Source organism: Cetorhinus maximus, chromosome 17, assembly GCF_964194155.1.
Source record: "Cetorhinus maximus chromosome 17, sCetMax3.hap1.1, whole genome shotgun sequence".
Taxonomy (NCBI): Eukaryota; Metazoa; Chordata; class Chondrichthyes; order Lamniformes; family Cetorhinidae; genus Cetorhinus; species Cetorhinus maximus.
In genome coordinates this window covers 17059872-17074175 of record NC_135895.1, presented here as the reverse complement: position 1 = coordinate 17074175, position 14304 = coordinate 17059872, and the positions used below count along the sequence as shown (strand labels likewise).

Below are 14304 nucleotides of genomic sequence, written 5' to 3'. Positions count from 1 at the left end.
CTTTGTCTCAGTGATCTGCATTGTGGATGTGTTTTATTATATCCTTCCATAAAGGGCCTGTCTTGAGCTTCTATAATGCTGTAACTATAAGTCAAGTTTAAGATAACTTGCCTGTATGCACTATTTTATTATCAATAAAAAGATAATTGTATTTTTCTATGCCAGCAGCAGCCACTCTAATTTTAAATGGTCTTTGAATTTCAAGAGAATTATTGTTATTAAAATTGATAGTTAAAAGAGTAGATTTTATTTTGTATATGTACATATGTAGTAACTTAACTTTTCTTTTTGTGACTTTCAGGATTAACAAAATTGAAGGCTCTGAATCCAAGATGATTAATGCAGATAGTGGGAAGACCCATATTAATTCTCATGGTGCTAAAGGCGAATTTGGAGATGAGAAAAAGATCTCATCAACTGCTGTTACTACCAGTATACCTCAGACCTTAACAGAGAATCAAATGTCAGTTCCAAAAAGCAATACTTTAAGCTTGTCTAAACATCTGTCCAGGGATAGTCCTGTAAAAGCCTTAAGTGGAGCCCAGCAGACTGCATTTATACAAACTGGTGCTCCTACTGTTTCAAATGCAAAATTTACCTTGCCTATAGGGACTGCTGTGAGGGAGCCAGTTCTACAGCTCTCTACAACTAAATCTTCCATTGCAAAGCAGCCTGATGTTTCTTTAAGTATTTCTCAATCCTTGTGCCAGTCAGTTGCAGCTTCTAGCTCATCATCTTGCTTTGTTCAATCTGTTCAGGTTCCGACATTGTCTGGTACTTCAAATAAAGTTCAGACATTAGCACCAGCCCCAGTTCTGTTACTGGTCCCCAATTTAGTGCCTTTTCAGGGCCAAGTTAATACACAGCCTAAAATGCTGAGTCCTTTGCCAATAGTGGATCACAAATCTATAGTTCAGTCAAATGGTGCTTCTACAAGCCAGTTATTGTATTGTACAGAAAATGAAAGTACAAAAGATAATCGAGGGCAAGTGAAGGGAAAAAGAGGTTTAAGTTCTTCAGGAATTCATGGGGGTGAATCAGAAACTTTAAATGATGGCTTAAACTGGGACCCTGAAAAAGAATTCATGCAGTTTTTGCTAACAGAAGAAAAGGATGATCGGATTGTTCAAGTTGATGGAAGTTCCCAAGTCCAACCAAATCTGCCCTTTGGAAGAAAAAGAAAACGAAAAATGGACATTGTTCAGATGGTAGATTTCTCTGAACTAGAAAATGCAGACACACACCTTACACCTAAAAAGACTGCTGTTACTCTAGAGGGGATGGAAAACAGTGAAACAAAAGTTTCAGTTGTCAAACCGAAATACTTGCCTGCAAAAAAGAACCTTGTTGCTGAAACAGGATCAAATCTTCCCAAAGAAACTGTGGAAGCAATTAAACAGTTGATCTTTAGTGATTATAAGCTTCCAGTCAAAAACTTAGAAGCAGCTAGAACAAGTGCACCCACAACCACTTACGTAGAAGAAGCTTCACCATTTGGTTCAACAGTTTTTCCACCTGGAAGTGCTATGCAGATAGATGATGCACAAACTGGATCTGAATCGCCATCAGATGATGATACTGAGACAGAGCCATCATTTTACCCCTGCACAAAATGCAATGTGAATTTCAGAGAAAAAAAACATTTGCAGAGGCACATGATTTATCACTTAGAAGGACACAGTAAAACAAATCTGCCAAGACCATATATATGTAAAGAATGTGGAATTGCATTTCGTGACCGTGCACCGCTCCAAAAGCACAGGAGCCTTCATCAAGAAAAAAGAGAGAGGTTGATGGAGGAAATCCGTGAGCTCCGCACATTTCAGGATGAAGGCCGGAATGCAAAATTACAGTGTCCGCAATGTGTATTTGGAACAAACTGTCCTAAAACATTTGTGCAGCATGCTAAGACACATGAAAAGGACAAAAGATACTATTGCTGTGATAAGTGCAACTTCATGGCAGCATCAATGGATGAACTTGAAGGTCATCAAATTTATATTCATGATGCAGTTATTAACAAGTCCAGCCAAAAACCTTTGAAAGGTGTATCATTAGAAAATTTATTAAATCACTGTAAATCAGGAGGTGTATATGTGTGCAGCAAATGTCCTTTTACCACACCAGCTAGGAGTATTTTTAAAAAGCATGTCAAATACTTGCATCAGCGACTTTACCACGTTCAGCATAAAAATGAACATGGAGCAAAGGTACCTAGCTTCAGCTCAAAACCGTTTAATTTGGTGAGGAGCAATAAGGCTACATCACAACAATCTGAATACCCAAACAAATTTGTCATAAGGCGAGACATAAAAAGGGATTTTGAAGCACCTGAACCCCTGGGGAATTCCTCTGCATTTTACAGCAAGGTCTGTGATAATGCTGGTACACAGAAGCCATGCTATATAGCCACAAAAAAGATACATCACTCACCTGACTCTGTGTTGGATTATAGTAAATCTTCAGCAAAGATTGTGACAGGATTAAACATTTGTAACGAAAAGAGTAGCTTCCTACAGCAAGACCTTGTTAGAAAGCAGGAAGAGATTGATGTCAAAAGGAACAATGCACTCCTATTGAAAGATCATGCTATTGGTCATCAGATTTATGGGAAATCTAAAAATGATGTGGGGATAGTAAAAGACTTGAGTCCTGCATCTGCATTAATAGAAACTAACCACACAGATGGAGAACATACTTTGAACTTTCATCAATGTAGTGATGAGGAAATATCAGGAGAAATGGAACACGCTGATGCTGGAGCTGTTTCAGTTAGAAAATCTGTTAAGGATGTCATGGTTAGTGTCTCCGTAGGCAATGATATTTTGGATCAATATCCAGATGTGTTTCACAAAGCGCCTGTTGTGATTTTAAATAAACTTGAGCCATGTGTAAATGCATTAGAATGTGATGGTGAAGAAAACTTACCTGAAAGTGATATTTTTGAAACTAGTAACTGTGTGGACGATGCTACAGCAGTGACTATTGCTGAGAATGATTTTGATGTTGATGATAAACAAACTCATTACTTCAGTAGTACTGAGGTACAGATAGTTGACGAAAATGGCATTGATGATGATGATTTTGATACTTATGATGAGAGTGATGACGACGATGATCTTGATGATTTTGATAATGACATTCATGATTATGGCATCAATGACTATGGTAACCAAAGCCTTTACTCTACAGAGTATCAAGATGCTGCCCACAACCATTTTGTTAATGAAGATTTTCATTTTAATAGTGATGATGCTAGATGTATAGATGTTATGGATCCAGTTCTTTATCAACATGATGCTCCACTTAATATAACCTATAACTGGACTGATTTTCATACGGAGAAGCGACCATGCCCTTACTGTCCAGCTGTATTTGACACTGGAGTTGGCTTGTCAAATCATGTGCGAGGACATCTTTATAGAGTTGGCTTAACTTATGACGCTCGTCATCTGGTTCCACCAGAGCAAATAGCATCCAGTGATAAGAGACGTCGTATCAAAAAAAATGATGCTCCTGTTAGGAGGATAAAAAAAGGTAAGCTTAATTTATTTATGTATACAATAAAATCCATAGGAATTTTATTTTTAAACTTTATGAATTTTTCACTGTAAAGTGAAAAATTTTAGAGATAAATGCCCAAAATATTGTTAACGATGTCAAGAAAACAAGTAATTGCCAGTAGATAGATAAAGACACAGGACAATTGAACAATATTGAACTTCAGAGGATCTGATGTCAATAGATGAGGAGAAACTGCTGTAAAAGGAATGTTAATTTATCTAATTAAATAGAAAATGTGTATACCCTCCTTCCCCAAAAGCGGTCAAACCAAATCCCCACTGGGCCTTGATCGACCTTGTGAGGATGCTGTGAACCTATTCCTCATTTCAGAACATCTATGAACGACCTGCCTCTCAATAACCCTCCAAAATGTGTTAGAGGAGTTTCAGCTGATGAGTGATCCAACATTGCTAGCAATGCTGCACATTAATGCCTAGATGCTTGTGCTGAAATACTGGAATATAACACTTAGTTGCATGAAATAACAGATCTATTAATCTTGAGATTATGGGGTACCTTCGGAAAGCTCTTCGATTAACTGAGAATGGCATTGAGAACTTTTCTGATTGTGTTGATATGTTGATGTCCATTATGATAGCACCAGGGCACAGACCTGAAAGATGAGTCTGTCAATCTTCCAAGTGTACTTTGAGAATTTATATGCTACGAAATTAGATATTTTGTATATTAAGGGCAACTAATATTTTTGGTAATGGCTTCAATTAGTAGGTGAGACTACAAAATGGATCAAAATATTCCTTTTAAATAAAAAGGACCTGAAAGATGGGCATCATTCATGTTCTATCTTTATTCATCCCCAGTCTATACTAATGGAGATCTATTCTGACACACAAGCCAGAACCATCCAGGAACTAAAAACACAAGCATGACCTGTAACTCCATTCCATTTTAGAAAAGTGGCAGTACTTGGAACATAACTTTTAAGAACAAGAAAAGACCATAAAGTTTTTCAAGCATGTCCCTTTTGATTGATCCCATCTTCTGTTCAGAAACTTCTTTTCAATCTATTTGTACAGTCTGCATCAATGGCTTTCTCTGGTAACATCCTCCACAATTCTCAGCTATCTGGAAATTTTAATGACTCTTCTATTTTACCATACTGAACAATTTCTCTGAATTAATTTTTTCAGTTTGTTGCATAATTTTTTTGTAATTTAATGTTCATATGCCCCTGTTAAATGCTGCACACAAGTTTGTAAATCTTTTTTTTTTGTCCATGGTATGTGAGCGTTACTGGCTAGGCCAGCATTTATTGCCCATTCCTAATTGCTCTTGAGAAGGTCAATTGTCTGGTGCCTTAAAAGGGGCTTTAAATTTCAAAACATCCAAAATATGGTTGGTGCTCAGGAGGGAAACTGAGAGGAATCTTGATAATGAGAGACATGGGCCTCCCTAACGACCTAGCTGAATAACGCAGCAATTCCTAAGTCTTACAGACCTAGGCAATCCTAAATTCAACCACAGGGTTGTGTTGTTTGCTGTCTCAGCTGGGACAGCAGTTTGAACACTATGTAGTTGATTTCACTGCTTCTTAAGAGGGGAAATAAGCCAAGAGCTCCTATTTCTAATCGTTATCCAGCCACTCTTAATGCAAGTGCATGAATGTGGACGTACAAGAACAAAATTGTGCTCAACTATAATGCTCCTTGTAATAGCACTGCCAGATTCCTTGAGCAGTGTCCATTGGCTGCTTACGTGAAGAATAGAACCGTAGTCCAAGAAGAAGAGACAAAAAATGCACTGAAAGGAAGGGAAGAAAATTGTCAGATGTAACCATTTCTAACCTGTTGCAGGTGATTTATCTGTCAAGAGGCAGTAAGGCTAAAATGGTAGAACTGTTTCCTCACAACCTTTTCAACCGCATGGTGCTGGTTAGAAGCCTCCCAGTGGTACAGTAGCAAAAAGTAACACCAAATGTAATTTAAAGAACATTTCAAATCGCCCAGAAGAGGGATGCTGTGTTGCCAGAGATTCATTCTTTTAGGTAAATTAGAAAGAGAAACACATTGAGTAGTGTTAAAGCATCAGTGAACAGTACAATGGTTAAATGTGGTTAAACTATTGGGGAAAAGATATGAAAGACACAAAATGAACCTCAGTTAGGGAGTTATGCAGATTAGAATAGGAGATAAAATTTCCAGATCTGTGGAGTTGATATATATATATATATATATATATATATATATACTAACCCCAACTTTGTGCACTGCTGAGAAATCAGATTGGTTGCACCGAAAGGAGAAACAAAACTGAGTGGTTTCTCTACCTGGAGAGGATGCAATAACATTTCCGCAGGTGAAGATCAGCACAAAGCACCCCTGCAATTCAGCTTTATGTTTTAATGTATTCTTTCACGGGATGTAAATATCACTGGCTAGGCCAGGATTTGTTGCCCATCTTTAATTGCTTTTGAGAAGGTGGTGGTGAGCCGCTGCCTTGAACTGCTACAGTCCATGTGGTGTAGGTACACCCATAGTGCTGTTAGGGAGGGAGTTCCAGGATTTTGATTCTGTGACAGTGAAGGAACAGCGATATAGTCCCAAGTCAGGATGGTGTGTGGCTTGGAGGGGAGCTTGCAGGTGGTGGTGTTCCCATTCACCTGCTACCTTGGTCCTTTTAGGTGATAGAGGTTGCTGGTCGGGAAGATGCTGTCGAAGAAGGCTTGATGAGTTGCTGCAGTTCATGTTGTGTACAGTACACACTGCTCCACTGTAGGTTGATGGTGGAGGGGGTGAATGTTTAAGCTGGTGGATGGGGTGTCAATCAAGTGGGTTGCTTTGTCTAGATGGTGTCGAGCTTCTTGAGTGTTATTGGAACTGCATTCGTCCAGGCAAGTGGAGAGAATTCCATCACATTCCTGACTTGTGCTTTGTAGATGGTGGACATTCTTTGGGAGCCAGGAAATTAGTTGTTCACCTCAGAATTCCCAGTGTCTGACCAGCTCTTGTAAGTACAATATTTAAATGACTGGTCCAGTTATGTTGCCAGTCAATGGTAAATCCCAGGATGTTGATAAGTGGAAGATTCATTAATGATAATGCCATTGAATGTCAAGGCACTTGGGTGACGTGAATGTTACTTGCCACTTATCAGCCCAAGCTTGAATGTTGTCCAGGTCTTGCAGCATATGGACCCACGGACTGCTTCAGTACCTGAGGAGTCACGAATGGCGCTGAACATTGTGCAGTCCTCAGCGAACATCCCCACGTCTGACGTTATGATGGAAGGAAGGCCGTTGATGAAGTAACTCAAGATGGTTGGGCCCAGAACACTACCCTGGAACATTGCAGCGATATCCTGAGATGATTGAGCTCCAACAATAACACCACCTTCTTTTTGTGATAGATAACCAGTGGAGAGTTTTCCTCCTGACTTCCATTGACTTCAGTTTTGCTAGGGCTCCTTGATGATACTCTCAGTCAAATGCTAGCTTGATGTCAAGGACAGTCACACTCACCTCACAGCTCTTTTATCCATTTTTGTACCAAGGCTACAATGAGGTCAAGAGCCGAATGGCCTTGGCGGAACACAAACTGATCATAAGCGAGTAGGTTATTGCTGTATAACTACCGCTTGATAGCACTGTCACAGAATCACAGAATTTTAACAGCACAGAAGGAGGCCATTTGGCCCATCGTATCTGCACTGGCTCTCCAAATGAGCATTATGACCTAGTAGTGCCATTGCCCTGCATTTTTCCTGTACCCTTGTACATTGTTCCTATTCAAATAATCATCTAATGCCCTCTTGAATGCCTCAATTAAACCTGCCTCACCACACTTCCAGGCAGTGCATTCCAGACCTGAACCACTCGTTGTGTGAGAAAGCTCTCCCTCACGTCACATTTGCTTCTTTTGCAAATCACTTTAAATCTGTGTCCTCTCGTTCTTGATCCTTTTACGAGCAGGAACAACTTCTCCCTATCTACTCTGTCTAGCCCCCTCAAAATTTTGAACATCTCTATCAAATCTCCTCTGAGCCGCCTTCTCTCCAAGGAGAACAGTCCCAACCTCTCCAATCTATCCTCATAGCTGAAGTTTCTCATCCGTGGAACCATTCTGGTAAACCTCTTCTGCACTCTCTCCAATGTGTTCAGATCCTTCCTAAAATGTGGCGCCCAGAGCCATAAGACGTAGGAGCAGAAGTAGGCCATTCGGCCAATCGAATCTGCTCCACCATTCAATGAGATCATGGCTGATCCTCAACTCCACTTTCCTGCCTTTTCCCCATAACCCTTGATTCCCTTACTGATTAAAAATTTGTCTATCTCAGCCTTGAATGTACTTAATGACCCAGCCTGTACAGTCCTCTGTGGTAAAGAATTCCACAGATTGACCTCTGAGAGAACACATTTCTCCTCATTTCTGTTTTAAGTGAGCGCCCCCTTACTCTGAGATTATGCCCTCTGGTCCTAGACTCTCCCACAAGGGGAAACAGCCTCTCAGCATCTACCCTGTCAAGCCCCCTAAGAACCTTATGTGTTTCAATAAGGTCACCTCTCATTCTTCTAAACTCTAATTAGTACAGGCCCAACCTACTCAACCTCTCCTCATAAGAAAATCCCTCCATCCCCAGGATCAACCTAGTGAACCTTCTCTGGACTGCCTCCAATGCCAGTATATTTTTCCTTAGATAAGGGGACCAAAACTGTTCACAGTATTCTAGGTGTGGTCTAACTATTGCCTTGTATAGTTTTAACAAGACTTCCCAATTTTTTACTCCATTCCCTTTGAAATAAAGGCCAATATTCCACTTTCCTTGCCTATTACCTGCTGAACTTGTATGTTAGCTTTTTCCATGCACGAGGACCCCTAAATCCCTCTGTGCTGCAGTCTTCTTCAGTCTTTCGCCATTTAAATAATATTCAGCTCCTCTATTCTTCCTGCCAAAGTGCATAACCTCACATTTTCCCACATTATATTCCATTTACCATGTTTTTGTCCACTCACTTAACCTGTCTATATCCCCCTGTAGACTCTTTGTGTCATCCTCACCACTTGCCTTCCCACCTATTTTTGTGTCATTCTCAAAATTGGCAATATACATTCATTTCCTTCACCCAAGTCATTAATATATATATTGTAAATAATTGTGGCCCCAGCACTGATCCCTGTAGCACTCCACTAGTTACAGGTTGCCATCCTGAAAATGCCCCCCCTGTATCCCAACTCTCTGTCTTCTATTAGTTAGCCAGTCCTCTATCCATGCTAATATACTACCCCCAATACCTTGGGCTCTTAGCTTATTAAGTAGCCTTATGTGCAGTACCTTATTGAACACCTTTTGGAAATCCAAATACATCTACTGGTTCCCCTTTATCTATCCTGCTTGTTACCTCCTCAAAGAATTCTAATAAATTTTTCAGGCATGATTTTCCCCTTCAGGAAGCCATTCTGACTCTGCTTGATTATATTATGCATTTCTAAATGTTCTGCTATTGCATCCTTTATAATAGACTCCAACATTTTCCCAACGACAGATGTCAAGCTAACTGGCCTATAGTTATCTTTTTTTTTTTGTCTCCCTCCCTTTTCGAATAAGGGTGGTACATTGATAGTTTTCCAATCCTCTGGGACTTTCTAGAATCTAAGGATTCTTGGAAGATTACTACCAGTGTATCCACTATCTCTGCAACTATTTCCTTTAATATCCTAGAATCAACCCATCAGGTCCAGGTGACTTATAGGCCTTTAGCCCCATTAGTTTCCCTAGTACTTTTTCTCTAGTGATAGTTATTGTCTTTATTTCCTCCCCCTCTTTTGGCCCATAATTATTTAGTATTTTTGGTACGCTGTTAGTGTTATCTACCGTGAAGACTGATGCAGTGTTTATTCAACTCCTCTGCCATTTCCTTGTTCCCCCTTATTATTTCCCCAGCCTCATTCTCTAAGGAGTCTATATTGACTTTGGCCCCTTTCTTCCTTTTTGTATATTTAAAGAAGCTCTTACTGTCCATTTTTATATTACTTTCTAGTTTACCCTCAAAATTTATTTTCACTCTCTTATATTTTTGGTCATCATCTGTTGGTTTTTAAAACTTTCCTAATCCTCTGGCTTACCACTTATCTTTGCCACATTGTATGTTTTTTCTTTCACTTTGATACTATCCTTAACTTGCTTGGTTAACCATGGTTAGTTTATTCCCTTCCTTGAATCCTCCTTCCTCACTGGGATATATCTTTGTTGTGAGTCATGAACTATTTACTTAAATGTCTGCCACTGCTCATCAACCTGCTAAACTCCTTTTTCGTCCCCTACAGCCAACTCTGCCCTCATTCCTTTGTAATTACCTTTATTTAAGTTTAGCACAGATGTTTCCGAACTAAGCTTCTCACTCTCAAACTGAATGCTAAATTCTACCATGTTATGATCACTGTTTCCTAGGAGATCTTTTATTCTGAGATCACTTATTAAACCTGCCTTATTACACATTGTCAGATCTAAAATAGCCTGACCCCAGGTTGGATCCACAACATATTGTTCTAGGAAACTGTCCCGAATACACTCTGAATTCTTGCTCGTGGCTATCTCTGAAATCTACATGGAGATTAACGTCACCCATGATTAACATACTGTCTTTATACTGTACCCAGTATTCCATCTGAGGTATAATGAGTGTCTTATGTAAATTCAGCATAACGTCCCTGCTCTTGTACTCTATGCCCCTATTAATAAAGCCCAGGATACTATATGCTTTATTAACTGCTCTTTCCACCTGTCCTGCCACCATCAATGACCCATGAACCAATGCACCCAAGTCTTTCTGCTCCTGCACCCTCTTCAAATTTCACCCCTTATTTTATATTGTCTGTCCATGTTCTTCCTACCAAAATGCATCACCTCACACCTTTAATGATGACACCTTCCATCACTCTTCTGATGATTGAGTGTAGACTAATGGGGCAGTAATTGACCGGGTTGGATTTGCCTTGCTTTTGTGGATAGGATGTAGCTGGGAAATCTTCCACATTGCTCGGTTGATGCCAGTGTCTCGTGCCGGGATTTTGCCAGGGTCCATAGCCTTTGCCTTTAGTCATTTCTTGATATCACCTGGAGTGAATCGAATTGGCTGAAGCCTGGCATCTGTGATGTTGGGGACCTCAGGAAGAGGCTGCAATGGATCATCCTCTTGACACTGCTGTCTGAAGATGGTTGCAAATGTTTCAGCCACCTGCTTTTGCACTGATGTGCTGGGCTCCCCCATCATTGAGAATGTGGATATTTGTTGAGTCCCCCTGCTCTGGTTAGCCGTTTAATTATCTACCACCATTCACGAGTGGATGTGGCAGGACTGCGGAGCTTTGATCTGATCCATTGGTTGTGGGATCGCTTAGCTCTGTCTACTGCATGCTGCTTCCACCGTTTGGCATGCAAGTAGTCCTGTTTTGTAGCTTCACTGGGTTGACACCTCATTTTTAGATATACCTGGTGCTGCTCCTGGCATGCTCTTCTGCACTCTTCCTTGAACTGGGATTGGTTGCCTGGCTTGAATGTAATGGTAGAGTGAGGGATATGCCGGGCTATAAAGTTACTGTTTGTGGTTGAATACAATTCTGCTGCAGATGCCCAGTTTTGAGTTGCTAGTTCTATTCTAAACCTCCCATTTAGCACAGTGGTAGTGCCATACAACATGATGGAGGGTATCCTAATGTGAAGCCTGGACTTTGTCTCCACAGGACTATGCGGTGGTCACTCCTACCAATACTGTCGTGGACAGATGCATCTGCGACAAATTAGTGAGGACAAGATCAAGTGGGTTTTTTTCTCTTGTTGATTCCCTCACCATGTGCTACAGGCTTGGGCTAACAGCCATGTCCTTCAGGACTTTGCCAGCTCTAGGTGATGGACATTGAAGTCCCCCACCCAGGTACATTCTGTGTCCTTGTCACTTGAGATTTCATGGGGTTCTGAGTCATTGTTGAGGACTCTTAGGGCAACTCCCTCCTGACCGTATACCACTGCGCTGCCACCTCTGGTGGGTCAGTACTGCCGATAGGACAGGACAGACCCAGGATGATGATGATGGTGGTGTCTGGGACATTGTCTGTACGGTGAGTATGACTATGTCAAGCTGTTGCTTGACTAGTCTGAGGGACTATTCTACTAAGCGTTTTAGTCCATAAGAATCCTCTATTTGAAAATTAACAATTGGCATAGTGGTTATGTCACTGGACTGGTAATCGAGAAGCCCAGACCAATGCTTTGGGGGCATGGGTTCACATCCCACCATGGCAGCTGGCAGAATTTAAATTCAATTAAATAATAAATCTGGAATTACAAGTTAGTTCCAGTAATGGTGACCATGTATCTATTGCCGATTGATATAAAAACCCATCTGTTCATGAATATCCTTTAGGGAAGGAAATCTGCTATCCTTATCTGGCCTGGTCTAAATGTGACACCAGATGTACAGCAAAGTGGCTGCCCTCTGAAATGGCCTAGCAAGCCTCTCAGCTGTACCAAACTGCTACAAAAGTAGAAAAGGAATGAAACTGGATGGACCACCCAGCATTGACCTGGGCACCGGAAACAACAACAGCACACCCAGCCTGTTGACCCTACAAAAAGTCCTCCTTACTAACATCTGGGAGCTTGTGCCAAAATTGTTAGTAAGGAGGACTTTTTGTCAACAGGCTGGGTGTGCTGTTGTTGTTTCCGGTGCCTAAGTCAATGCTGGGTGGTCCATCCAGTTTCATTCCTTTTCTACTTTTGTAGCGGTTTGGTGCAGCTGAGTGGCTTGCTAGGCCATTTCAGAGGGCAGCCACTTTGCTGTACATCTGGAGTCACATTTAGCCCAGGCCAGATAAGGATAGCAGATTTACTTCCCTAAAGGATATTCATGAACGGATTGGTTTTTATGACAATCGACAATAGATTCATGGTCACCATTACTGGAACTAGCTTGTAATTCCAGATTTATTATTTAATTGAATTTAAATTCCGCCAGCTGCCATGGTGGGATGTGAATCCATGCCCCCAAAGCATTGGTCTGGGCTTCTCGATTACCAGTCCAGTGACATAACCACTATGCCAATTGTTAATTTTCAAATAGAGGATTCTTATGGACTAAAATGCTTAGTAGAATAGTGTGAGGTGTAAATAAAATGGCCTAACCGGCATTCACTCAATTTCTTCTGTTAAGGACCAACGTGAGTTTGTTGGAGCAAAATAATATTGCCTGCTCCTGCTTGAACATGGTAAGTAGCTATATTGTTCGTTGAGCTTAAGATGCTTGACATTATATAAAGTAATCTTATTTTGGGAAACAGTCAAAAAAGGTACAATGATAACTTGGTAAAATTGAACCTTCTAAAGTGGTAAAGACTGTGATGACACAGCAGAACAGGCAATATTGCCATTGCTATAGCTTGTCTGCTTCTGAAAACTTCATCTATGCCTTTGTTACCTCAAGATTTGACTCTTCCAGTGCATTTCTGTTGGCCTCCCACCTTTTACCATCTATAAAATTGAGGTCATCCAAAACTCTGCTGCCTATGTCCTAACTTGCTGGTTGCCCATCACCCCTGTGCTCCATTGGCTCCTGGTTAAACAACATCTCAAATAAATTCTCATCCTTGTTTACAAATCCCTTCATGGCCTCATCCCTCCCAATTTCTGCAATCTCCTCCAGCTCTAAAATGCTTTTGGGGCACCTGCGTTCATCAAATTCTGGCTTTTTGGTCATCCCTAATTATAATTACTCCGTCTTTAGTGGTTGTGGCAGCTAAGGCCCTATGCTCTGGAATTCCTTCTTTAAACCTAGCTTCAGGTTAGATTGAGAATAAACTTGAAGTGAAGATCACTCATAGGAGTTGCCCATGGAAGGATCCATTGGCTGAATAGCAGCTGGTGCTGATCTGACCCATGATTCTAGAGTTTGTCAGCAACATTCTGTACAAATCATCCCCTTACAAACACAGCAGAAAGTTGATCCTCTACATACTTGTTCTTGGGGAAACAGTTGAGAAAGTACTTTCGGCCTATGATGACAGCTAACATGGCCCTTTCCAGACAAACTGCTTATCTTGCTGAAATGACTTCAGTGGCAGATCTTGAAACACTTTTGTTGATGACAACACTCCTTCCTATATCAAAATCATTATCCATAGAACTACCTCCTGGAGTGTTGGTTTACACAATATTTTGGTGTTCAAAGCCTGATTAGTTCTCCTGAAGCAGGCAGACTTTTTCAGAGTTTTCGGCAATGTATAATTTAAGTGCACATGTGGGAAAAGAGTATAGCATGTACACCAGGTGCAAAAGGCATAGTACAGTTATGTTTTAGTGTTGCCAATGTATTCATTTAAGAGGAACTGCTCTCAGCCATCCCGTCCGTCTATAAAAAGAAGTTGCACAAATTAGATATTACTATTTATGTTACATTTGTGTATAGTATTCTTGTGTTTTCATGTTGTTTTAACTTCAAATATATAACTGTTATAGTAGCTTGATTTTAGTCTTCATCATGATGATAATACTGTCACTTGAATGAACACAGCCAAGCTTCTTAATATACGTTTCCGTTTTTCTACTGCTTTCATAAGGAAAAATTTAGTCCTAGTGTCAAGTAGCTAAATCAAATTGATTCACAGAGCTTAAATATATCAAGTTCTTGGAGAGACTGAGAAAGAACTGATCAAGCAAGATTGCAATGGAAGTGTCAAAGAGGCACAAGCAAAAGTAAATCATAAGCAGGGAGAAGAGATTGAAATTCTTGAG

The 14304-nt window shown here is 40.5% G+C and overlaps 1 protein-coding gene across 1 annotated transcript in view; it reads left to right on the top strand.

The window, feature by feature from the left end:
- Positions 1-14304, top strand: part of znf644b (zinc finger protein 644b) — a 128245-nt gene that overhangs the window by 103161 nt on the left and 10780 nt on the right. The window contains exon 3 of the mRNA XM_078560770.1: positions 302-3537. Within this exon, the coding sequence (XP_078416896.1) occupies positions 302-3537 (3236 nt within the window). The remainder of the gene's footprint in view (positions 1-301; positions 3538-14304) is intronic.